At 35.9% G+C, this 27,000-nt stretch overlaps 1 protein-coding gene across 1 annotated transcript in view; it reads right to left on the bottom strand.

Moving 5' to 3' along the window:
- The window catches only part of SCAPER (S-phase cyclin A-associated protein in the ER), a 144,958-nt gene that overhangs the window by 95,980 nt on the left and 21,978 nt on the right, over positions 1 to 27,000 (bottom strand). Inside the window, exons 5-17 of the mRNA XM_009994363.1 lie at positions 24,846 to 24,946; positions 23,442 to 23,558; positions 21,046 to 21,206; positions 14,072 to 14,334; positions 13,397 to 13,603; positions 11,691 to 11,861; positions 11,362 to 11,437; positions 10,837 to 10,954; positions 10,388 to 10,499; positions 9,763 to 9,903; positions 7,007 to 7,162; positions 5,204 to 5,346; positions 1,280 to 1,361 (exon numbers count right to left, since the gene is read on the bottom strand). Coding sequence (XP_009992665.1) covers positions 1,280 to 1,361; positions 5,204 to 5,346; positions 7,007 to 7,162; positions 9,763 to 9,903; positions 10,388 to 10,499; positions 10,837 to 10,954; positions 11,362 to 11,437; positions 11,691 to 11,861; positions 13,397 to 13,603; positions 14,072 to 14,334; positions 21,046 to 21,206; positions 23,442 to 23,558; positions 24,846 to 24,946 — 1,848 coding nt within the window. The remainder of the gene's footprint in view (positions 1 to 1,279; positions 1,362 to 5,203; positions 5,347 to 7,006; positions 7,163 to 9,762; positions 9,904 to 10,387; positions 10,500 to 10,836; positions 10,955 to 11,361; positions 11,438 to 11,690; positions 11,862 to 13,396; positions 13,604 to 14,071; positions 14,335 to 21,045; positions 21,207 to 23,441; positions 23,559 to 24,845; positions 24,947 to 27,000) is intronic.

Genomic DNA, 27,000 nt, shown 5'->3' with positions numbered 1-27,000 from the left:
TATTTAATTACAGTGAATGGATTGAAACTGTGCAAAGAAATACCGGGAATTACTCAATATTGTACAGTTAGGATGAACTTCTGGTAAATTGAAACTATTTTTTATTTCTGAAAGGCACTAAAAGTCACTATGCACTATAGACATTTTAAGTTTATGCTATGATTTAACAATCAATCAGCACTATTTTTGTTTTATAGGCAATCACAAGTTAATAATCTGTTGCAAATCCTTATGTAAATCTTTTTGTTATATTAAACATCTCAGATTCAAATTAATGAAACACTAGTAGATAATACAAGTTCAACTGTCAGTTCTACAAGCTTGTCACGTAGTGCTGTTTGTACTGACAGGTATGAAATCGTAAAGTACAAATCAAAGCAAAATGAATTATTTGCTATTTATCAGCAGTAGCAGGCACAGTTCACTGGATTCTTTCAGAGGGTTTTCATACCTCATGAGAATGCAACAAACTCTCAGCTGGTATTTAAAATCAGAGGCTGGGGTATGAACTTGCATTTAATAACAAAACTAAATGTATTCTGCTTCACACTGTGATCAGAGCAAAGAATAACACCAAAATGAAAAATTGTTTGTACATACACATACATCATCCAGAATAAAAATGTACATAATTTATCCTCGTTGAAACTTTAATACATCTCAGAACTTTAAAAATATAATCCATCATTTTTTAAGTTTTTACATCTCTTGAAAAATAGAGGATGCCTCTTCAAAACTTCTGATACCTTGGTTCTCCACTGGACAGTGACTTCATCTGAAGAGGTGAACTACAAGGGCCTCAATTCTTAAGCCTGTTTTATGGAATAACTGGAATAACTTCATGAAACTAAAGGAAACAGCATTCCACACTTGGCAGTACCAATATCAGTACCTTTAGAGAGCACCTGGTGTGTCTGTTTGGTGAACCGTCTTCACTAAACAATGCAAGAGTTTTTACATACTGGTTTTTCTCATGATTTAATGTAAAATTATTTTGACTTGTCTTGGAAAGCACAGGTTTTTTCTCATGTTCAAAGCTCTGGAATCAATGTATTCCATAGAGCTCAGTCCTGTTCTTTCCAAACTACACAGTGTGTTACACAGCAAGGTCCTCTTCTTAATGCAAATGTCTACATAAAAATCTCTTGTAAAGTTATGTAATTTGGGACACTATATAGTGCACTGTAATATCTTCACCAAATAAACATACATATAGAAAACTATTTTGCAGAAATTCTATACTGTTGATGTATTTTTCAACTAAAGTATCCTTTTATACCTTCAGTTGAATCTTCTTCTGTAGTTCTTCCATGGCTTCTTGTTGAGCTGCGGTAAGTGCTGCCAACCTCTCTTCTCGATCTCTAATCAAAAGATAATAAATACAGGCAAAACTTGTAATAATACCAAGCATAATATTGAATAATTTCTATTTGAAATAGAGAACAAGCACCCTAAAAAAATTAAGCTGAAGATGGGTCAGTAGAAAAGACAACAAAAAGCAACTTAGTCAACAAGAAAACAGATGCTTTAATGTTGATGATTTATGTAAGGCAGACACTTGAGCCTTTGTAGCAGAACCTGGATCAAACCTCAGTCCAATTCAGACCAATGACAGGCAACAGAATACTACAAAATTGTGATGAATCTTATACCCTGGCACCATCAGCATTCTCCAGCCAATGGCTCTAGGCGGTGAACCAAAGGGCAGGAGTGCAGTGGAAATCAAAGACAAACCATACAGCAAGCAGTGCAATTTGCTTTATAAGAATTATCATCAGTGGAAGTTTGAACATCTGTAAAGATCAACATTTTACTGACATCAAATAATAGTACTGAATGATAAACTGATGCTCTAGAATATTGCAATTCTACATGTTCAAGATACCAAAGGACAGTAAAATTAGGCATTTGTCTTCTGTACATAACTGCAATCAGGATCTATTTTGATCACTGAACCCATCTGCCTTACATGCCTCTTCCAAAAACTGAATAATGCCTCAAACTCCAGTTGTCCTCTTCACTTCTAGCAACTCTCCTTCCCCTCCCCAGCCAAAGAACAGCTGTCCTGCATGTGGATGTCAGGAAGAGCCTGTGAATCCCCCAAGCATCACTCTGTTGGAGAGATTAAGATTATTTTTTTTCTGCCTCAGAAAACAACAAGAGCCATAACTTGATCTGTTTCCATAACTAAGAAGCAGAACATGCAGGTAACAATTTCATCAAGAACAACTTACTAGTTATCAGTAAGCCAAGGGAGTTATTAAACCTTAAGAAGAAAAAAAGGCAGCTACTCATGCTGTTTGTACAAAAAGATTTGGGATGGGAGAGTAACACATCTCCTAAATGTCTGGCAGCTGTGAACAGCCAAAAGGAGCAACAAAAGCTCTGAGTAAAACTGGGCAATGAAGAAGTCATTCAAAGCCATTAGCCATAATTTTAAAAGACATTATTAAATTAAAGTAGTTTGACTGACAAAACTAGTAAGGATAACATAAAGAATATTATCCGAACTGCAGTGGTTTCTGATTTGTGTGGATTTTTGTTTCACTAGGTTTTTTTTTAAACAGAAAACTCACAGAAAAAAACAAGTAATTTCAGTAAAAGTAGATGGCTCAGATACAGTAATGTTTGAAAACAAAAAGCCACAGAAAATATACAAGCAGATAGGAAAGACAACAGGGGTAGAAGCAAGTCTAGGGATAACCAATACACACAATTGTTCTTTCAGAACATGTAAGTGAGCTCTTCCAACCACCATGGGTGTGGAGGGGGGTGAGGAAGAGATGATGGATGAGAAGCATTAGGTAGTTTATGTGCTATCTCCCCTGAGGTATATAAAGACAGACTGAACTAGTGTTTTTGTTTTAAAGAGCTCATGACTCACATCATGAGCTAAACCAAATCTCAACTAATACACAGCTTATTTTAGCTATTTCTTTCAGTATACACTTTTAAATACTTGTTTAATCCTACAAACTATGACAAATTAATTGCATAGTTTAGATTAATATTTGAGACAACATTCTGAAGTTCCAATTTATAGAGCATCAACATTATTCCTGCACAAGCCCTTCTGAAAAGCATGCTTTTTGCATTTTTAGGTTATATTATACAGTTTTATGATTTCTATTGACAAGAACAAAATTTTCCATATTATGGATTTCAACTCTCTGAAATATGAAATACTCTGAAATTGCATCTAAAATCTTACTGGAATCAAGTTTATGTACCACGAGGGCAGAGGGAGTTTTAAAGTCAGTTTTAAGTACACTATTCCTTTCATACAGATGCTTTAATCACCACCAGATGCATACAGAATGCACATAGAGCTTATACGGAAGAAACTTTAAGGAGATATTAAAAAAATTACTAATTCCAGCAAGTATTAAATCTTCAGGATAAGAGTTAAATCCTAGCAGCAGGAAAAAAAAGACAACAAAACAAACAAAACACCAAATTATATCCTTGAGGTTCCACCAAAACGTGCTGCAGTCGAACATGGAAGGGGCAGTACAGCCAGGTTCCTCTCAGGCTCATCTCTCCCTAACTTCCAAACCAGGACACTTTGAACACTCCTCTAATTCTACCAGGTTAGATAAACCTCAGAACTGTTCTTAAGAAGAAGCAGTGACTCTGAGGTGATTGTGACATTATAACTGGGGGAAAAAAAAAAAAAAAAAAAAAAATCATCTCTTGCATAACCAGAATCTGGCAAAGCAAAACAAACACAGGCACAGAACTGCAGTGTCGAGCACAAAGCATTTGGTAAGTGAGAGCTGGAGTAGCAAACAGAGAGGAAATTTGCTGAAACACAGTACTAATGGAGGGGAAATGGGAAGTGTTGCTCTTCGTGTCATTATGAAATAAATGGGAAGCAACAGAGGACAGTGGCAGATCTAAAAGTGATTAAACAAGAGCAAAGAATTACATGCCTTAAGCCTTCAGACAAGTTCTAACCATAGATAACTTCAGAAAGATGTGAAAGCCTTACATATGCACTGCCTTCCCAAAATAGCATAATCAAAATTCCCTGTTAGTCCTAATCTTCCTCAAGTGTCTGAAGGAGAGTGAGATTGAAGGTTCCCTTCCAACTCAACTCCTGTCTCTTTGTGTCTTTGGCTCAATAGAAGGTTCCCTTCCAACTCAACTCCTATCTCTTTGTGTCTTTGGCTCAATAATTGAGGAAAGGTCCATGAATCTGGGGCAATGCCATAGATCCTATCCACAATTCATTAAACAACATTAATTCTAAGTTGAATCGCTTTATGATGTGAAGCTAGAATTACTCAAAACTTCAGAGGATGAAAGAATGTGATCAATACATTTCTGAATATTTTACTTAAGAGGGAAAAAAAACCCCTTTTCGTGACAACTCTGAAGAAAACAAGCTGTCACAGTAAAATGCTTAAAGAACCATTAGTGAACATCTCTTGTCTTAGGAAAAATGTAACTCCTATTTGGGTTTTATGGAATGCTTGTGGCAGTCAACTGCAGGGAAAGCGGGAATAAAAGGTGATAAATACAAATAGAATTTGGCAAAATGAACAATAAGCAGGAAGTAATTTTCCTGAATCCAACTTGAAAGAAAACCTCTCACACACTGCACTGCAACGTTCATTCTCACTCCAGCTCATGTTTGGCTCGTGGGAGAGAGGAAGAGAGGGATATTGAGAAAAGCCTATATTAAAATCCCTTTATGAACTTTTGGTTATCTGCAAAACCACAAAACAAGTAGTTCACAGGCAGCAGAATTAATGAAGCCTGATTTCCCAGCTTGGTGCTTCACAAATGTAAGTTCTGGTGCGTACAAAAAGGTGAACTCAAATTGATGGCAGTAAGTCCAAAAGTTACTGGAGAGTGGAGAAAATGGGGAACATGGGGACATTGATCTTTCTTCCTTTTGCAAACTAAGCTAAAATGTGAAAAAGACAAACTGTTAAAAAGTCTTGCTAAGCAATAAAACTCAGATGAATATAACTTGCATGTTACATTGTGCATGTGTCTAAGCAATACAAAACTCTGTTGCAGCATTTATGATTACTCACCTGATTTCTTCCAAATCATTCATCAAGAATATTTATTAATGCTACTTTTTAAAATATTAACTCTAAGAATGTACTGTTGTTCTTTGCAGTGGAGCTGCAGTTTGCTGGAAAGGATAGGAGTAAAGGGCAGGGATCCCAGGAAGTGAGTGCCAAGTTACCTGGCCCTCTCCCGTGCAGCATCTTCTCGAGCCTTTTCTTTTTCTTGCCTTTGCTGTTCAATCCGGGCTTCTTGTTCTTTCCTCTTCATCAGCAGCTCCTCAACTCGAGCTTGCCTTTCTGCCTCTAGGGCCCTTTTCCGCTCCTGGGCACAGGGAACAAAACCAAAAGGAATTAATGGAATATGTATTCAACATCTGCTTAAAGAATTTTACTTTCATGATGGTGAATTTTTTACTACCTAAATGAATAACATGAAAATAGGATATACTCAGAAGCTTGAACACACACTGAAAGCACAGCTGTGTGAACAAAGCTACACATTCATTAGCCACCTATTTTGTTCATCTTGAAAAAGTCTATCCACTATCAAAGCTTAGGGAACTAGTTCATTCTCAGTGGTGTCCAGTGACAGGACAAGGGGCAACGGTCTCAAACTGGAACACAGGAGGTTGAAGTTAAACATATGGAAAAACTTCTTTACTGTGAGGGTAACAGAGCCCTGAGACAGGCTGCCCAGAGAGGTTGTGGAGTCTTCTTCTCTGAAGACATTCCAAACCTGTCTGGATGTGTTCCTGTGGGATCTACTGTAGGGGATCCTGCTCTAACAGGGGGGTTCAACTGGGATCTTCAGAGGTCCTTTCCAACTCCCACCAGTATGTGATTCCGTGACTAATTATTTAAAAACATATGAAAGATCCTACAGGACAGAGATGCAGAAATAACACATGCTCCCATGGTATACTGATATTTAAATAATTATTCTAAAACTATCTGAATGATGTTATAAAACAGATCAGATTTTGACAACTTATTTTTGTGCTATTGCTGAATATCTATCTCTCACACTACTATTTTTTTTCTAAGAAACTATACATGCTGTTTTAAACCTTTAGTTTTATCAGCAACAAATGTAAAAATAGAATATCTTTCAAATCATACTTAACCAGGACAGTCATTAGTAGGCATTAAGCTGGTGAGTTTTACTTACAGGAAATGTGATTACTTGGTTTAGCTGAAAATCTGGGAAGAAACAGATTTTTAATGTGTTCTCCAAATCCTTACCTTACTGAAAAATTGGTCTGTTTTGCATACCAGAATAAATGAAAAATACATTAAAAAAAAAAATTAAAATACATTCCTTGCCATAAACTTAATCCCTACACTAGCAAATAAATTCTGTTCCTTTCAGGAGACATCATGAAATGTCATTAGCACAAACCAAAACTTGCTGAAATTATAAACAGCATTCTTAAATACTAGCTCTGCATTCTTAAATACTAGCTTTACAAAAATTTAGACATATTGAAATCAGAAATCATTAACATTGCCAAAAACAGAGCCAAACAGTGAATGTGTGAGACTGGGAAACTTACTGTTGGAATGCTATATTAAAATAAACAAAACAAAAACATAAAAAACCCCCACACCAGGATTCCAGAAGCAGAAACACGTTTGCATTGTGGTTTTCCATGGTCCTGTAAAAAGTACTGTAATTATGACAGCAGGTATATAAGGAATACTTTTCTGTAACCAAAACAGAAGGATTTTCTTGTAATGGAGTAACAAATTTTTTTTTAAAAGCTCAAGATAGGCAAGAATCACCTGCCCAGCATTTGGAATATCTGTTAGAGACTTGAAGACTCACCTTCACCCTCTTACTGTTGAAAATCATAGCGAAGAAACATTATACTTCTCTAAAGTTGAACAAAGCAGGTAAAATAGAAATCAACAAAGACTGCATAGCCAAAATGAAAAATAAATGTATATTTCATAGTCCTCCTGCAACTAGAGATGTCTTATACCTGAACTGCTTCATCACGTGCTTGTTTTTCCTCTTGTCTTCGTTGGCGCTCTTCTTGCAACTCATTTAAGCGTTGCTCATACTCTTTTAGTTTATTCAGCGCATCATGACGCTTGTTCTGAGCTTCCAGGGTGTTTATAAATGCAATTTCATTCACCTGCAAATCAGCAGAACATATAAGGGAGTATCTGAGAAGTTGAAATAAATTTCATTCTCAGTGAATTCCAAACTGGTTGTCCAGAATGGGTTTTAAAACTACCAAGTTGAGAGTAAGGTTTTGGGTTTTTGTTGGGGTTTTTTGTTTGGGTTGGATTGATAATTTGGTTTGTTTGGGGTTTTTTGGTTCTTTTTTTTAATAGGATAGCCCAGGGAATATAAAGAGAAAATTAATTGTGTGAGAAAAACAAGAACTTTGGGTAAATACCAGCAAAAATTTCCCAGCCTTCTCAGCAACAAGACTTTCATTAATCCATTATTTCATTCACAAAATTATAAATCCAACAGGTTTTTTGATCTTACTGAATAAAAATGTGAAACTATGAATAAGAAAATAACAAACCCATTGTCTTAATATTTCCTATCAGTATAGTCTATGTTACCAATATTTTTTTTTAACCACAGGAGGACAGTGTAATACACAAGAATAAAGAAAAATTATATTAGAAGGCTAAATTAAAAGTGTTTTAATGTGTATATTAAAAATATAGAAGAATATGCTTCTCTGCTACTTAGGCTCTGACAAAAATTCTTCTCAGCTGTAGGCTTTTAAATGCAAATGCTTTAGAAATTTACACTGATGGGGAAAAATCAAACTTAATTTTTATTTGATAGAATAAAATAAAAAAATCTTATTAAATTAAAATTTTAGCACCAAAGTTATTGAGGAAAGTAATAAAAAAACATCAGCTAGATCCACACTCAAACCTGTGATTCAAAGAGAAATTCTTTTGCTGTACTCAAAGTTCATGCTCTGTCTGAATCCACAAAATAAATGAGTAAAAAGAAAATACAGGGACAGGCAACAGCAGAACAGGTAAAGGGTGGTAGGATATTTTTGTTGTTTTGTTTCCTGTCTAGAATCCATCTACAGAATGGATTTCACAGTTCAGTAAACAAGAAAGCTCTGGGAATTTAGATAACCAATTGAGCAGCAACAGTTACCATGGTCTTCAGCTGAACTCCTCGTCAGCTAATTCTCTAAAGCCTTCTGGCCCAATTAACCTTTATTTCCAGAACACAAGAACCTTAAGAGGCAGCAGATCTTACAAATTTAAATACACACAATGCTTCAAACATCTGCTTAGCAAGGGATTTATGGCAAGTGTGACTTACTTAGTATGCTTACAGAAGTCACACTGGTGTAATGAAATAATAATGAAGGTATGTTATGACTGAATTAGGTAATTTAGAAATAATTTTAACCCAAGAGACAGCAACTAAGTAAAAAAAGGTCAATCAATTGTGATGTGCTAGCTTAAATAATATGGAAGAACTGCTGCATCAGTCACAGCTGGGATACATGCTCATCATACAATGCAACATTTTAGTTTTAGGGAGATGCAAGATTCTTTACTAAGGAAAAAGAGTCCTAAAATTTATGTTGCACTGATTTTGGCTGGGATAGAGTTAATTTTCTTCACAGTAGCTAGTATGGGGCCATGCTTTGGATTTGTGCTGGAAACAGTGTTGATAACACAGGGATGTTTTCCTTACTGCTGAGCAGCGCGTGCACAGAGTCCAGGCCTTTTCTGCCTCTCACACCACCTGCCAGAAAGTTGGCTGGAGTTGCACAAAAAAGTTGGGAGGGGACACATCTGGGACAGCTGGCCAAAGGGATATCCCATACCTTATGACACCATGCTCAGCAATAAAAGAAGGGGGGAGGTTGGCAGGGAACTGCTGCACAGGACTGGCTGGGAGCAATTGCTGTCACTTGCATCACTTGTCACTCTTGGGTTTTACTTATCTCTCTTTAAAATGTTCCTTTTCCTTAGAATTTCTTATTAATTATTTTATTTTTTTCAGTCATGAAACTGTTTTTACATCAACCCTTGAGTTTTCTCTCTTTTACACTTCTGATTCTCTCATGAGCAGCTGCACAGTGCTTAATTTCTGGCTGGAGTTAAACCACAACATTTATCAAAGGAGTATGAATAACCAAAAAGCATTAATTTAGTGCATATCTTATGAAATTACGTCTTAATGTCAAAAGAACACTAACAAAACACTTATTTTAGAATAATTGCCATGTGCTGTAGATTTCTGTTTATTTCCAACTACTTAACAATATTTGTGGTACAAAACACAGCTACAGAACCACTGTAGAGCATGGAATGTTGGTCCTAGAATGGATGTTTAATAAAGGAGAAGATCACTGAGCTCTTCCCACTTCTCAGAGTACATGCTGGAAAGCAGAGAATTAATAATCAGATCTTTTAACCCCTCCATGCAGACCATTCCCCACCAACAATGTTGCCATACTCTATGTGAGGAATGGAAGCAGCAAGATGACTACTAGCTCTTAATTTCAACCCATCTTTTCCTCCAGTCCAACACATCATGATATCTAATAAGAGCTAATTAATTTTATATTCACATTAGAGAAAAAGTGTCCATTTTAAAGACTGGCATTTATCCACTTTATAGTTGGCACTTGTTCAGATCTAACTTGCAACATCCTTCACAACCTATCTATGAGCACTCTGAGGTACAAAACACGGAGAAGCACAGTTCCACTCTAAAATAAAAGTCACTTACCTTAGCTTCTTCCTCTTGTGCTTTTTTCACAATTGCTTGTAGCTGCACTTCACGTTTAAACTCTGCATGGAGTAATTTTTCTTCCATCATCCTGCGTCTTTGATCTAATAATTCTTCTTTCCATTTCCGTACATCTTTCTCCTAGATATAATGAGGAAAATAATTGATAATACAGTAACTGAAAAATGGGCCTGAATTTTCCTCAGAAATGTCTAATAATTGAAACTTTATTTACAGTTACAAAACATTCTGATGCCCTACACAAAGCCTGCACTAAGTTTAGCCCAATGTATTTGGGTGAGCAAAGATTTGCTAACTACTTCAGTCTGGTGAGTCTTAGCCTCTATGCTGGCTACATGCAGCACATTTCTACTTTCACCATTCTTCCCCTGAGTCTGAGCCAGTCCAGTACATCAGCAACAATCTCACAAATGCTCATGACTTGAAATGGTGCTTTCTTTAATACCTGTGATGCACAAGTCATCTGTGAAAACTATAAACTCAGAGGAAAATTTCATTTCACCGCTAGTTATAATATCTAATGCTGCTAGATTATGTGGGGGGGAAAAAAAAAAGCTTTTCTAAAGGGCAGCAGACTGGTTCCTTTTTCTTACAGAAAACTTACCCTCTCCATTAATTTTTGAAGCTTCAGTGTCTTTTCTTCACGTAACTTTTCCCTCAGCTGTTGAGCTTTCATTTGTTTCTCTTCGTGCTTCTTTTTGGATTCTGCTATTGTTCTTTTAATTAAAGAAAAAAAAGCAGAGCAAAAGCAAGTGAGAACATTAACTGACAGTGTTGCAAACACTTCTGTGTTCTTTTCAGTTACACAAAACAAACAGGCCACTGGAGGGCAATTATTTCCCCTAGATGTAAATATTGTTTTTCTTTTCTTCAAATCTTTATTTACTGGACAATGTAGTATGAGTGTAGTTCATTATGAAAATAATGTACTCATTTCTGTAACACTTTCCACCCATAGACTTCAGGAAAGTAGATTTATGAACAGTTTCATGCAGCCATGAGTTTGGTTGCTCGTTTTCACTGGCTAATCAAGACAGGTGACAACTCTAAAACCTTTTGCGTGACGGTGACGACAGCTTCTCATGCATGTGTATCCCATGTCCAGGTGGACGTGCAGGCTCCTCTTCCACTCTGTCTCCCCAGGAATTACTCTGGCGCCACGATTCACGAGCTACACGTAAAGAGAACAAACACACTTTAAACACACTTTGCTGTAATTTATAAGGTGTAGTTCCTCTTAAAGTTCTGTCTCAAATGGGTTCTCTTAAGCCTTAAGTAAGGTACAAACACAGACTGAACCATCTCTAATCCCTGTGCATTTTCAATGCTTAATGATCTTATTAATTAGGCTTTTACCGAAATTTAAAGACAAAACCAGGTAACACGTTTTAAAATTCCAGCAGAGAGATGGGGGAAGAGAGCTGGAGAACAAAAACATACAAGTCCATCTCTCCTAAGGAAAGAACTGGGGAAAGTGAGATGGTGTCTTCTGAAACTTTAACTATCTATAAGTAAAATGGGCATTTTCTAAATTTTGCTGTCATTTCAACACAAGCACAGTAATATATGAAAATTTACCTTCATAATCTGCCAGGACATCATTCCAGTCCATAGACAAACCACAGAAAGATGTGCTTCCGTTGCCCATACTCACCTGGAATATAATCCAGAAAGTAAAAATATAAACTTTAAAGCACAAGTGTGCACCAGCACTCTGCTGCTGAGTTTAGTAGCACTACACACACCTTAGAATGTATGGTATGGTTATTACATGACACTGTTTACCTTATCTGCATGTAAAACAAGTTTGCATTAATGCGAGAACAAACACCAACACATTCTATACTCATATTCTGCCAACAGCAAAGACAGCTTTCAAGTCGGGCACTTGAAAATAAACCACTCACAGTGAAATCACTGTCGTTGTCAGTCTCTATATTAATGTCATCGTTTTCCTCTGCTTCAATCTCTCTAGTTAATTGCTCTTCTTCTGCAATAGCACTAGCAATGGCTTCTTCATTTGCCTTTTCCAGGCGATCTGCTAACTCTTCTTTCTTAGCAAGGACTTCTGCCATAGACTATAGGAAACATGAAATCAGAAAACAACCAAAAACCTAAATCAGAAGCAAGCACAAAAAAGTGGTTTCCATATAGTTAACATGAAATACATAACATTTTGTTCAGCTTCTAATTACATGTAGTTCCATACTGCTGAATTTTATGAAGCTAACTGAAACATAAACCCCACTAAAACTGCTAGCAACTATTAACTCATTTCATAGATGCAAGAAAAATTAAATTAATTATAATTCACATCACTCCAAAATGTTCTGGAGTGATGCATGATACATGTCACTGTCACTAAAACGACTAAAGAAAGTTCTTCTCTAATTCTTCTTCTAATTACCCAGTCATAGGGACTAAGTACCACATACTCTGAAATATGAATGGTCCTACTAGCTCCAGAAAAGGAATCACACTCCAAAATACTATCTAAAGATGAAAGTGGATCTGTAGATGAACTGCATCTGGAAACTTTACTGTGGTTAACGGAACAGAATCTCAGGCTATACTTGTCGTTCAACATGAATGACAACAGGCAAGAATGTAAGCTTAAACATGCTGACTGATTGTCTTCTCCCTCTCTAATGTCCTGTATTACCTGCTTCACTCTGGCTACCTAACAATGTGCCACAGTCAGGAGTAGTAAAATGCTCACACAAGGCACTGATCCCACCAAAGTTTCAGAAAACTGAGCAGTTAATAATGGACAATCTGAACCAACGTTAATGAATGAGATATTAGAAATCAGCTCTAAAAACAGACACTTGACTTGGAAGTTACATAGCAGGAGTTTATAAACTGGTGTTCAAGAAAAAGCAATTTACAGTAAAAGTTCTAAAAATCAGAATTGTAATCTGGTTTCTGTAAAAAACAAACCGAAAGAATAAACCCTGAAAGTATGGCCTGGATTTGCTGTAGCATTACTGCAGTTCTGCATTAGAGAATCACAGGAAAGCAGACACACCCTGAAACCTGCAGAATTCTGCAGACTAAAAAGGACATCCTTTTTGGGAAGCCACATAAAACCTGTATCAACTTCACATTTGTTGCTTAAGAATGGCATTTGTCCAAATTGCTGGTTGTACAGAAAGACCCAAGAGAGCAGTTCAGCTAGTCTTAAAAGGCAGAGGTTTGTATTTCATATCCCATGAATTTTGATATCCCATGTGATTCCAGTTTTAAACACTAGCAAAACTGGAGCAAGAATTTAATGAGTCTGGCATAAAATGATTGATAGTGAAAGGAAACGAAAAATTATGGCAAACATACATGTAAAAAAAGTAATGCGAGCACAGCCCTCTTTATTCCAAAAAGGCACTTCTATCTTTCCAGTTTAAGTTCAGAAACTTTACTGGAAATAAATTCTATCATAAAAAGTATCTGTGCCACAAATTACTTTTTCTACAGTAGGTACCTTTTAGACTTTTCTACAATTTCTACATCAGGCAAACAATAAAAACTACAAAAGACAGAATAAGAAAATTCAGGATTATATTAATTATTGACTCAGAAGTCTAGTAAGATTTCTTACCAATCTGGCAGCACTCACATTTGAAATATCAGAGGGATCCATTTCAGTTTTAGCTGTTTCTGTTGGATGCTGTTCTATACTACCAGAAGCTTCATTCATCTGCAGGGTTGTTGAAGTGCAGTCAGTATTTGTGAGAACTGGAGGCATCTCAGAAGCTGTTTGTAAGGAATCTTCTTGCAATGGTGTGCCAGTGCTCCCATTGTCTTCTGAGGGATGTGCAGTGAACTAATAAGAGATTTGCAAAATTAACAAAATGTAACATACTGATTTTTAAAGCCAGCTGAAAGGATTTTTTTTAGTCAAAAGGATTATAACAGACTACCTGGCAACCTGACGGTGAGTGATGCAACTAACTTCACACATAGATATTTGCAGTTGCTTGTAACCTTGCAAAAGTTGGCTCTTTCTACCTGAAAATTTCTATGTATGAGCTGTGCCTAATGCTGAGCTTTTGGAAAACATGGAAACCTCTCCAAAGCATTGTAAAATAAATGGTTCATCTCACTATTTTTAAGTTGCCTATTTCTGTAAATATCTTAATGCATTTCCATAAATGTAACCAAAACAGCCATTGTTTCTAAATCCCTTTCCAACCTGGTTACTAAATAAAAGCTCAAGTCAACACTACCTTCAGAAGATGCTCTAAAAAAGTTGCAAGATTTAAGGCAGAAAACGGTTCAGAATTGTACTGACCTGAGCCCTTTCAGTAAGAGGACTTTCAGATGAAAGTAAAGGATCTTTCTGTGCAAGCTCTGTGCTTTTGGATGCGCCACAGTCAGTGAGCGAGCTCCCGTGCTTAGTCTCTGCTGGTGGTGAAATGACATTTTCTTTGTCACTGTCACCTTTGGACTTCAGTGATTCTGCAGCTACAGGAGTTTTTGTTGCCAAAGCTGTGTACCGAGATCGAACAGGCCTTCCACGCTGAACTGTTTCCCAGCCCTCTGCATCCTTTCGATCTAAAGAAAGAATAAAACCACCCCGCACTAAGAAAAGGAGACTTCCAAGTATTATCAACAACTATTTTAACTACAGCATTCACAATCTGAGTGAGAAAAATGTTCTCCTTAAAAATCAATACCAAAAAACCAAAAAAAATCTTCCTTTGCAAAGCTTCTTCCTTCAAGGAGTGCTCTCAGTTTCACAAACACTTAACAACTCGATGCATGGGACCAACGCTGTTACTTTAAGAAACTAAGCTTCTCATACACAAAATCATGTGAAAAATAGGCATAAAAAACTTAAAGTACATCTTGCCATCTTTCTATTTCCTGAGATGGTAAAGTACAACAAACCAACCACACACTTGTTCTTCATTGTAGCAACAGTAATTTTAGAGGCCTTCTGTGAAAGTGCAAGTCTCAGCAAATACAGACCAAACTGCGTGTCTTGGTGTGGAAAGTACTGTCCAGAACGTGTCTTACTTTTACTCCAGAAATGTTTTCTTTACTTTTTTTACATTTATTTCATTCTGGTAAGAAAAAAAGACTAATCAGGGTCAGCTTTCAAAAAATTTCTCTTCCTGGATTCCAGAAAATAGCAAAATATTGCTACAGTGGGACTGGAAATTGAAGGAGAAAATGGAAGAGTAGTTAACTTCAATTTACTTTGATGACTAAATAGCAGTTAAATACAACTTGCTGATCAATGTTGCTGATGTCTAATCTTTGTACATACCTGAAGTGTCTACAAAGTTACATTTGTCTGCCTAAAGTATCAGGTGTTAAGTGTGGTCAAAATTCTAGAATAACCAGGTGAACCCCCTTCTCCATATACAGCATTTTTGTGGCAAGTAATTAATACCAGCACATAATTTCCCACACATTGTGAAATGACTGTGATTCTTTTCAGACCCAATGGTACAACTCATAAGTGTGACAGGTATGTTCACATGGGTCTATTTGCTGAACATAAGCTCTTGAAAAAAAGCATCAAGAACTAACTACGCATATTTTCCAATATAATTTTAGCATATGCTCTTTTTAGGATCATTTACATAAAAGAAAAAGAAGGGTGTGGGAATTATTTTTACCTGAAGGGGTACAGAATTAAAAACCTGACACTAAATCATCTGCTTTACAGAGAGAAATAATCAATAACAGAACTAAAAAATTAATTCTCTGGGTATTTCCAAAGCTTTTACTAACAAAGGTCGTGCAGCTCAGGCTTAAAAATCAGAGCTCAAACATTAAAATTTAGCATGAATATTAATAAGAATAAACACGAGTCTACTTGGTTGTCAAAAACTGTAATTTTAAACACGCAAAGGTGGTCAGAAAACAGAACTATTTGTATGTTATGATGAATTACACATTACCAATTTAAAGACTGACTTAAAATATGAATTTCTAGAGATATGATTTTTAAAAGCAAAATATAAAGGGGCTTAAAAAACATAAGATGCAAGTGTTATGCTCTCTAAAAATGCCACCTGCTTTCAGTAGGAACACATGATGGTTAGCTTACCAGAAGTGAACCATCTCTATAGACCAATCTCTATAGAACCATCTCTGTTATATACCAATAATATCCATTATTGGATATTACCTGGCAGGTCAACAAAACCACAGGGAGATGAGAGAACAAAATTTTTTTTCTTCTGTTCAGAATATGTATGCTTATTTTAAAGCAATTTACAGTACATTAAAAGGACCTGTCTTAACACTAATTTTCATGGTCAAAAATCTCTGAGTCTTTAAATTTCACTCCAGGACACGTGTCTCTGCCAACTTTAAAAGGACAGAAATTCTGGCACTAACACTTCTCTAGAAGCTCTAAGCCACAAAGCCCTGCAGTGGTACAGCCACAGACTGTCAGTAAAAATGAAGAGTATTTAAGGCACAAGAGAAAACTGTTGTACCTAGTGGACTAAACTACCTTTAGGCAGACTTGAACAGATGCTCAACATCAGCAATAACCAGTAAACTGGAAATAAGCTGAAACCAGAACCTAAAGGCATTTTCATACTTTGCTAACCTTGGCACTTAGCATTCTACAAACATTCAGTGTTCACTTAACTATGGAGCTCTTTAACATCTCAGGATGAAACACAGAAGCCTACCTAGACCAATGGCTGGTGTAAATCAGGAGTTACCAGGGAAGTTAACAGGACTGTACTGAAATTTATCTTGGCTCGTGCAACAGCTGATTTTACATAACTATATAATTCTCCACAAATACAATACTGATAATATGACAGATGTAAGAAGACAATGCATTTTGCTATTTTACTGTTGAAATTGTTTTATTCTAGAAAATTCAGTGTATATTTTTTAAAGTAAACAAAATGCCAAAGCACTGTGAACGGCTGTAGCTGATCTCTTCCGGTTACTGATGGTAACCAGAGACCATGTACTTCTGCAAAAAGCCTTTTTGTGTTCATTCCACCTATGTGCACTTGCACAGGCCTCAGTATGCACCACTGATTAGAGTGGAATGGAAGTAAAAAAGATATGGATTATATTTTTGCTTTACCACAGATGTATTTAAAAATATATTTAAATATTATTACCTGCAGGACCAAGTGATCCAAACATGCTATTTCCCTCTCTGAGACAGTTTTATCTCCAACAACACCCCAGGGAACAAGGTTTTAATTCCACAAGAATCACAGACTGCCTGCAGGCAGGTAACCCTGTGTTACGTGGGATAAGGACTGATTCAGCCCCCTGGATTTCACAGCTGATCCTACTTCACCAACATTTGGAACTGGTAGGACCACAGAGATTTTGCTGTCCATAGCTCACAATAAAATCTAGCCAAGAAGCTTCCCTGGCAAGTAATATACAGACAACGAAGAGATTGTTCAGAAGACTGCTGAAATCAACCAAAAAACCTCCATTGCTTTAATGCTGCAGACTTTTGGATTGCAATTCTTTTTGTGTGTTATTTATAAAACAAGATTGTTGCAAGATTTCAATTTTACTTGTTCCAAAAACTGAAGTCAGCTCTTCCAGCATCTTTTCTACATTAAAAAAAAAACAACAGGAAATTCCCTTCACTACTGTCTACTATCTAAACATGGTTTTACTAACAACTAGATAATGAGATATATTAATCTTTATATATATATCTTTGTAATAATTGTACTAATATCTTCTAATTTCTTTTACTATATCTGCTGAAGTTACTTCTACAAAAAAAACTCTTGCCTGCCTTGCCTAGTTAATTCCTTGTTTTGTGGCATATTTCTTAGTAGTCTAAAATAAAACAAATAATCAGAATAAAATTATTCAGAGCATGGCAAAGCCATGATCACCCTTACTATAGTAAGAATGAATCTTTTATTAAAAGGCATATGTGTTCAATTTTTAATTTTGTATTTGTTCAGATTTATCAGGTTCATAATTATTACCTTATAATAATTCTCATCCAATTACTTTAACAGCACAAAAATGTATCTTTTGTGTGTGAAAGAATATAGTTTGGTGGATTCTTTAAACACAAAATAGCCTTCAATACAAGCACGAATTCAGACTTCTGAAATACCTGGAATCAGTTTGTTTTATGCTACCTGACAATGAGCTGTGTACAAGAATGTACCTTTTCTTTTCAATTCACTAATTAGTTTAGTATTCAGTCATTTCCTGGCATGTTTTAAACAAAAAGCTTGCAAAGCCAATACATTTATTGACATTAGATCACATAGGTCCTAATCTGAAGTGATTACTCAATAGAGCATCACCCTTCCTCCCTTCATTTTTTTCCCTAAGTCTGGAATTCTTTTCATATAGCCCAGTAGCCACCTCCACACACTAAGTATCTCATGCTGGGTTTGATTACTCCCTGGGTTTTGTTAATGAATAATTCATTTGACTACCTTGATCATTCTCTAGTTTCACATGAACTCCCCTGTCCCTGCTTGCTCTTGTATTACATGGCAGTGACAAGCCATCTGTTACCTTGAGGCCCTCACAGCCACCATGGCCTTCCCCCTTCCAACTCTCTCCATCTGGAAGAATTGGCCATGCAGCCTTACTGGCAACATCCATAAAATATATCTAGGCAAGGATGTGAGAAATTCTTAGGAGTTCTACCTCAGGAGATGCCTAGTCCCTTCTTCAAAATTTACTTGCAAGTAATATAGTACCAAAGCCTACTTGACCTTCCCTGCTCATTACTAAACTTCAGCCCTAATTTTTTTAACAATCTAAAGTAGTATTACTGTATCTGAGAGGCACTTTGCAAAACTATAATTACTTGAGAATCTGGAAGCAAATCTAGAAACATGAACTCAGACAAAACACAGTTTCAGGTCAGAAGACATAAAAACCAGAACTTCAACCTACTCCAATCTTATTACACACTCTAACCTCATTAACACCTACCTCACCTCTTACCACAAGCACCTAAGAATTATTTTCACACCAGGTTATTGCCTCTGTATACCAGTATCAATGAGTCATAAACTGGTGAGACAACAAGACAAAGTGTAGAAAACACTGCAACATTACTTTTTAAAATGCATTAAAATATCGAGGTAACAGTGAGTTTAGTGAGGGAAATTAGGTAAGATAATTAAATCTCATTTAATTATGCATCCAGAAAAATTATTTTAAAGAAATATCTGGAAAAATAATATGTTTTCTCTATCTAAAGGCTTATTCAGTTAAATTTAGGAATTCCATCAACCATGAAACAGATCCAGTATCATACCACTAATCCATTTCACAAAACCATTGTCAGGTTTAATGATAAGGCTATCAGAAATCACATGAGAAAGTGTTTTAAGGAAATCTTGCCTCTCTAAGTCCCAGCTGAGATTTAGGGGAGCAAGAGAACATTACAGGGTGACAGAAGGAATCTTCTCTCCCACAAGGCCTTGATGTCCCTGACAGCTGTGAGTGCATTTGCTGGTGGCCAGGCAGAGCAGATGACACATAAGCCTTGTAGCTGCTTCAATAATGCATGTGAAGAGCCTTTGTGACTCCCTTTGAGTAAACGTCACAGATCCTCTTGTGTTCCATTCAGTCAGCAGTTAATCTGATTTTACCAAAGTGATTCTAGCTTCCATACAAAGGAAAACATGGGATTTGATTTGTTAAAAACATTACAATCCAACCATGACAAACTAATTTAAATTGTCCAATGTTCAATGTCAGAGGTAAGAGATTCTTAATAATAAAAGAAGGCTTTAGAAGGAATGACTGTTGTTCCTTAAAATGAAATGTTCCAAGTCTGAATTGTACAGTACATTAGATTTAAAAAATGACTGAACACTTATAGGCCAGTACTACAGGACCTAAGTGGTTTCGCTCTTTTTGGAGCTCATCAGCTGCAGGTAACGGCCGATAAAACACAGCAAACACTGACTCTTCAGCCCTTTAAATGCTTTAATAACCTGAGGATAAGGTCTTTTGCTTTCCCTTTAGCCTCCTAAAAATATGATATCCATATGGATCACTTTTATTCCCTGTGCAGCTACCAAAATTCTCCATGTGCACAAAATTCCCTAATAAAGGTACATGCTTTGTCACTTTAATAAGAGCAATAATCAACAGAAAAAGTTTTTGTTGTGAATAGCTTCAACTACTGGCAAAAATGAAAAGAATTACACTTTCAGTTACTGTGTTGAAAACTCAAACTGCTACTGTTCTCAAACCAGCTCATTGCAGCTAAACATAGCAAGATCCTCCCTCATGCCAACAGTGTCAATCAATTCCCATCCAACTAACGAGTTTTAAAGTATGATTTTGATTGTTCTTTTCAAATCAGAAGAATCCACATGCTACTGAACTCACACATATTAAATTGCAAGACACCTGGACAAGGTATTTTAGTACCATAATACACTACAAGTATCCAAATCACTATACATGACTTCTACTACTACTGTGTACATGTACAACTGTGTTAAAATAATACATTTGCTTACAGTCATTTTTCTTTTTTTTAAAAAAAACACAATAAAATTATTACTTTTGATTTGTTTAGAATATCCATTTCTACATCCTGCCTGTTGATTTTGTGGAAAATCATCTGGGACCACACATGAAAATATGCAAAAAACGCATCTCTGAAGACAATCTCAGGGTTCTAGTGTGTGCAAAGAAACAAAATTTATACACAAAAGGGTTAAGTTTTTACTATCTACAACTATACAAATCTCTTCTAGAAGAAAAAAGACCCTGGCATCAAGCATTCTCCAAGGAGAATTTTTAGAGGAACAATTAATAAATTAATCCTGTCATTATAGACTCGAATGACTTTTTTCTTAAAAACCCATCGATTGTCACTTCAGCATCCTTCAGCATCAGACTACAATGTCCTTGGGCACATTAAACTCTCCTGAGCTCTTTTACAGATCCCTGGACATGTATTAATCTTTATATTGTTAAACCATTCCAAATGGCAGTCAGTTAGATTATCATTTTGTGCCCAAACACCTTCTGCTTTTTGGAGTGTTACCTACTGGTATTTTAAACAGATCAAATCCTAGTCAGTGGAAATGCAGTGCAATGTTGCCTACACATGAGCACATATTTTTGTCCCAAGTTTAACTATTACACTGATAATGTAAAGTTGCCTTAGTATTTTACCTTGGTATTTAATTTAGACCTTGTTTTTTGCTAAATTATACTTCATTTTGGTTTGAAAGTAAGTCATCACACTCTGAACTAATTTTATACCAGGCAGTTTGAAAATAACTTAAGCCACTTAAAGAGACTTGCCATTTTTCCTCGATGACTTCTGTGCTGGAGGTGGCAGACAGGTTGGTGCTGTTGCTAGCTCAGGAGTGGCAGCTTTACTTCCATGATTGGCTTTCACCTTATCAGCCCAGCTTACACCAGAAGGAGCCAGGCGTGTTGCAGAAATGGGCACTGCAGGGTTCCTAAATGAAAGCCATAGCTCTTTTTAGTGACTAATCAAAGAACAGAATGGTTTGTTAGCAAACTTTATCAGGACTCTCTCTCCTTAATCTTGGTGTTCAGATTCAGACTGAGAGCTAGTTCCAAAATTTTGAAATGTAGTAGTTGAAGAAACATTGTAGTCCTGGTCAAACAGTTCCCACAAGACATATTCTCTGATCCTAAATTTTCAAATCATAAACATGGTATTTACGGCCAAATTCCATTGCATCTTCCTCAGTCCTGACCAGCTGCATCAATGAACTGTGCAGACTGGGCTGCAACCAGTACTAATCTAAAGGATCTAACAAAGCATGTGTGTAATAAGTTCAAAAAAGTGCAGGTTTAATTGTAAATGCAGATCACACAAGTCTATAAGGTACTCAATTTCAAGGTTAAGTAAATTGAAAAAATAGATCTGTTTTCCATTTCCATTGTTTAGCAAAAATAAATTGTATATCTGGAAGGGCATTCTGTTAACTTTCAGAAAGATCCACATGACTGCCTAAACACTGACTTTCTAGATGGACAGGACTAAAGCATTTTTTAAATTCCTTTGTTTTGCCTTTTGCAAAAATTTGCCATTTCCTGCACAAGTTTTAGAGCAAAAAAAAACCCTATATAGTCTTATTTAAGTATATGCAGGCAAATTTTTTATAATTGGAAAATAGTAACATTCATTCCAGAAGCACATGTTGAAGAAATGTCCAATTCTCTTCCATAACAAGAGTAATTTTATCTGCAATCATACAACTGGTTTCTCTTCCAATCTTCACAACATTGACTAAAGCTGTCCAACAAATCCAGCTCCCTCATTAGCTAAAACAAACCAAGGACAAAGAAATGGAGATCTTGCAAATTTCAAACAAACATTTAGAAAGCCTCCATCTAATTAGACTGTTCACTTATTTTAAGCCCAGTGAGATTTCCTATTTTTATCGAGTCAGTCATCAAAAAAATTATAAAAACCTAGCTGGCTGGTTAGTTGCTTGTGGGTTTTTTTTAATAATACCCATTGATGCTACAGGGCTGCAATACCATTTCATGTGAGTAAACCAGGAGAAGAGGCCAAGCCCTTTGCCCTGTCTCTCATATTTCCATACAGCCACGCAAACAGACTCAGAACCAGGCAGCACAGGACTTTTCCTTTGGCATTCCCTTCAGATGGCAGCAGTTTACACCGAAAAGTTGTTATTTATTAAACACATCTTTGTGTTTAATAACCAAAGATGGACTTAAATCTTTGTGACACTAATTTCTGAAGTAATTTATGGTTCTGGTATCAGAAGCATTACATAATCAACAAATTCTACATACTCGATCTTGAAGAATACTTCTGTCATTTTAAGCTTGGTGTTTGATCATTTCAGTTAGTACTCCCAACTCTTTGTCAGGAAAAATAATGAACAAAATTTTTCTACTCATCTTCTAAGTGATTTTATTTACCACACCTTTCCCCTTAACTCTTCTCCAAATTCTTTTCTATCCATCAATACTGCCAGATACTTCTGATTGTTCCTGTTTTCAGTTTCTGTACTTTTTCTGATTTTTCTACATTGCTTTTGGGAAGAGATAAAAAATTACCAATGGCAGAAGTAATTTACTATGAATTAACCTGAATGAAGCGAAAAACATACCCTGAGAGAGAATTAAATCGGACACATACATGTTCTCCAGAACTGACACAGCACCAGGCAGTGCTGCTCTAAAATAGTTTTTATGCACATTTTTGTTGAACTGCTTTCAAACAGCCATTTTCAGCTTAACAAGTATAAGATGCTTTATTGTAGTATATAATATGCTCCGTATCAGTTTTGCTATTAACTATAATAATCATAATCTCACTTTACATTCTGACCTTTGTTTCCTTTTGCACACACAGTTGGCCATTCACATTGCATATACTGGCAATTTTTAAATGCCACTAACAGACCTTTTAACCTTTTTTTGCAGTGGGAATAGAATATTAAACAGATAAAATTAAATACACTAATTGTATTTTATCTTCAGGTCTTCTGAATGATAACGAAAGAAGTAAAATATTAAATCCTTGATAGGATTTTGTTTTACAGACCATGTGCCTTTGCATTCATTCATATTGCATACATAATAAACTTAAAAACAATATATGCTTACTATAGAAAAATACTTCATTCATTAACTCTGCTTCAAACAAATCCTTATTTTAGCTTTAATAAACTTATGGTCTGGTTTCATACCCAAAATTCAAACTCCTTCGAGCATTTGATGTCACACTAATTCTATCTGTCGATGGACTTGGAATCACGTGGCGTCCAGGAGACATTTTCTTTACTTCCCAGGCTAATGAAGTGGGTCTGCAAGTACAAGCAAGAAAATTTAAAAAATAAAACTCACAATAACTATTCCTCTACCACCTTAAAGGAGAAACAGCACTGACAAATGCTATAAAGTATTAATGAATAATGTTGAGTTTAATAATGCATATTAGCAACTCCCAACTGCATTAGCCAGACCCATAGAAAAACTAATGCGTACTCTCATGGCTGCATTGCCTATTTTAAATGTCATTGTGGAATCAAACATCAAACAAACCAAAGGAAAGGATCAGGGTAGGACTGGAAATATCCCATAGTTCTAGTCACAATAACAATGCACATAAAAGGGCACAATCATTCAAGGTGCCCTTGGTTTTCCTATCCTGCTGCTCCGGTTAATACAGGTATCAAATATCTCCAGTGTATAAAAAAATTCAGAACCAAATACATCACCATCCATACCTTGTCAAACTACTGACATACCAAACTTTAACAGCAATAACATTTATTGATAAATGTGTACTTGCAAAGATAATTGAACAGTTTGATCTAAGATAGCTGCCACTAACATAAAACTTCCTCATCCCAACAGTCTGAGATGGAGGCCAAGGCAGCAGTTTCATTATTCATCTCATGGAAGCTGATGCTGTTTTCTTTTTTATTTTTAACTCTTGCTCCTGAAGCTGATTACATGAAAATTGTGACTTGCAATTAAAAACAAAATCAAACTTGTAGAACCCACTGCTGATGAAGACAGATCCAGAAAAGCACTTACATTTATTGTTTTTCCACTAGTTCTAGTACTACTGGCAAGATTAACAATCTATAATCAACTAATAAACCCATTTTGTCACACTTGGTCTACGTTTAGTCTCTGCCTAGGCAGATGAGTGATGGAGCTCATTACCCAGCAAAGGAAAAGGGAAGAACTAAAGTGTTTAACTCCACAAATACTGCAGGTCTCCCATCTTCTACAGGCACAAATTAAAAACTCTCTTTCTTATTTACCTCTCAAAGCTAAAACTTAGGCACTGAGGCACAAACTCAGTAGTAGACACAAATTATGATTATGCAATCAGTTTTACCTTTTTGATAGTATCATTCCAAACCCTTTACCATTTCCAGCTGATAATTCCACCAGAGAGGATAAAAACCCCTCTGTGTCCAGACAACAATTCTGTCCAAAAGGAATATTACCTACCTGATGCCCTAGAGCAGATATTAGAATTGAATTAAATTAGAAATGTGTTGAATTTCTCCTACAAAATTACATTTACTATGAGACAACATTTAGACTTAGATTTTAAAAGATGTAAATCCAATTACCTGCTTTGAGCATCAGCTTTTTCTAGCTTCTCTTGTAGTTGTATCCAGTCAATCAATGCTTTGAAGTCCCTTACATAGTTATCAAGCATCATCAGGACTTCCTGAAAAGCAACAAATACATCAACCTTTGTACTTAAGAAACAATCCCTTTGCCCCACTAAAGGAACTGAAAAGATAGTAGGAACTTTACTAGTCTGTAGCTCTCTCATAAAAAATAAGCCCAAGAAAAAACATGAAAACAAAAAAGTCCAGACAGTTAAGACTGTTACATGAACAAACATAGACATTTATTCTATCAAAAAACTTTCACATTTTCTAAGAGGTCTCTGAGCATTTATATCTAAGGGGAAAATTGCAAAATTTGGCAAGAAAAAAACTCCTTGTTTATATAAATATCACCATTTCAGGATTTTTTTGTCGGAGTTGTTATCTTTTAGAACATACTGGACATACTTCACCAAATACCCAAAACTAAAGCCCAATAGACCTGTGGGAGACTAAAAATGTCACAACATGTGAATTAAAAATACAAAGTTACACATAGGCAACTGCATCAGACGTTGGGAATTCCTTCTGGAGAATCCCTGGATCCCTGCATTAAAGAAAAAAACAGTTCTTATGCCTCTGAAGTTGAGCAAACAGTATCCTCTTCCTACAGACTGTCAAGTGTGCAGAACTTTCAGCTGATGGCTGCTTGTTCTTGTGCAGATTAATGAGACATCCTCCTGTTAGGTGAGATTAACAGCACTATTGTACTAACAAAGCAATTTTTAATCAAAAAGTTTCTCATGGTGATATTCTGAAGAACAAAAAAGATAAAGATCATAGCATTTTATTTGTTTCATAAAATCATTGTGTTTGACAAAGTCACTGAGAAATAAACAAGATAAACTATAAAATGCAAAGTTTATATTCTCTTATTAGCACACTTTATCAAATGAAAAAGTCACTGATGGTACATTATTGTCTATGGAGTAACTGCACGTCCAGGCCTTACAACTCCAGCACCCACGTTATACTTCTTGAACATCACAAACCAATTAATTTTTTACCATTTTAAAAATTAATCTAGGCCTATATGGAGTTGCTGAAGAATTTACACATTTTTATGTCAATTAATCACTGAGAGATGTATCCATGAACATATTTTATGGCTTAAAAGATTTACACATTGTGATAAAAGAACATAAATGGATGGGGTCTTAACAGCAATCTCTTCCATCCCATAATTTCTGGCTTGGATTAAACATACACTATCAGAAATAATGTTGGAGTTTTATTCAAAATATTGCAAGATCTCGATTAAGAGGTTAGAATCTTGCAAACTATGTGTTGGTCTGTAACAAAATTATCTGTTATGAAAGGCCACATAAAGACTTCACACTATATCAGGAAGAAATTAATAGCTAAAATGCCAGTGGCGGAACAGCAGGGAACTAAAAAACTTGTTTCTGATAGAAATATCCTTAACTTTCAAAATTATTCACTTTATCTACTGATTTCCAGTTTGATCAAATGTACAAGTGGAATAACTATAGTAAAAGTCGGATGACATGCAGAAACAATAAAAATTAAAAGGTAAATTGGGATCCTGCAGTCTTTACTCAGACAATACTGCCATTTTTTCACAGCAAAGCAGAGCAAAAGTCCATATAATTAAACTCTCAGCTTTGTTCCCTCAGAAAACTGTGACTAGCAGAGAAAGGAACAATTCTCTACCATGCAGGAAACTAGGAAATCACTTATATTCCATATATAAATTTAAAAATCATTGCATGTTTTTTGTAAGAAAATGTAAGAAAAACCACGCAGACCATCACAGCTAACAGGCATCTTCTCAGCAGAGCTGTTTATCACCCAACACTGCACATCAATGTACTTGTAAAGGAGATTGTTCCAGACCATGTTGCTCAGACACAGAAGCTTTTTTATCTACTCCTTTAAAGACTGAAAAATGTACACTGTACCAAATGATCAACAACACGCTGAAAGTAATAAAAATCCAAAACAGAAGCTTGAATTCAGCGGAAACTTCCACCAGCTTCACATTTGGAGTGTAAATCGTAGAGGGAATTATTTATGGCATAAGGAAACACACTAATGACAAAGTGTTGCTGTTTTGCAAATTCCTTACTACGTAAAAATGATTCCTGCT

This window comes from Chaetura pelagica, unplaced genomic scaffold (assembly GCF_000747805.2).
Source record: "Chaetura pelagica isolate M959 unplaced genomic scaffold, ChaPel_1.0 scaffold222, whole genome shotgun sequence".
NCBI lineage: Eukaryota > Metazoa > Chordata > Aves > Apodiformes > Apodidae > Chaetura > Chaetura pelagica.
Note: the sequence above shows the minus strand (reverse complement) of the source record. Positions and strands in the feature narration are given on the sequence as shown.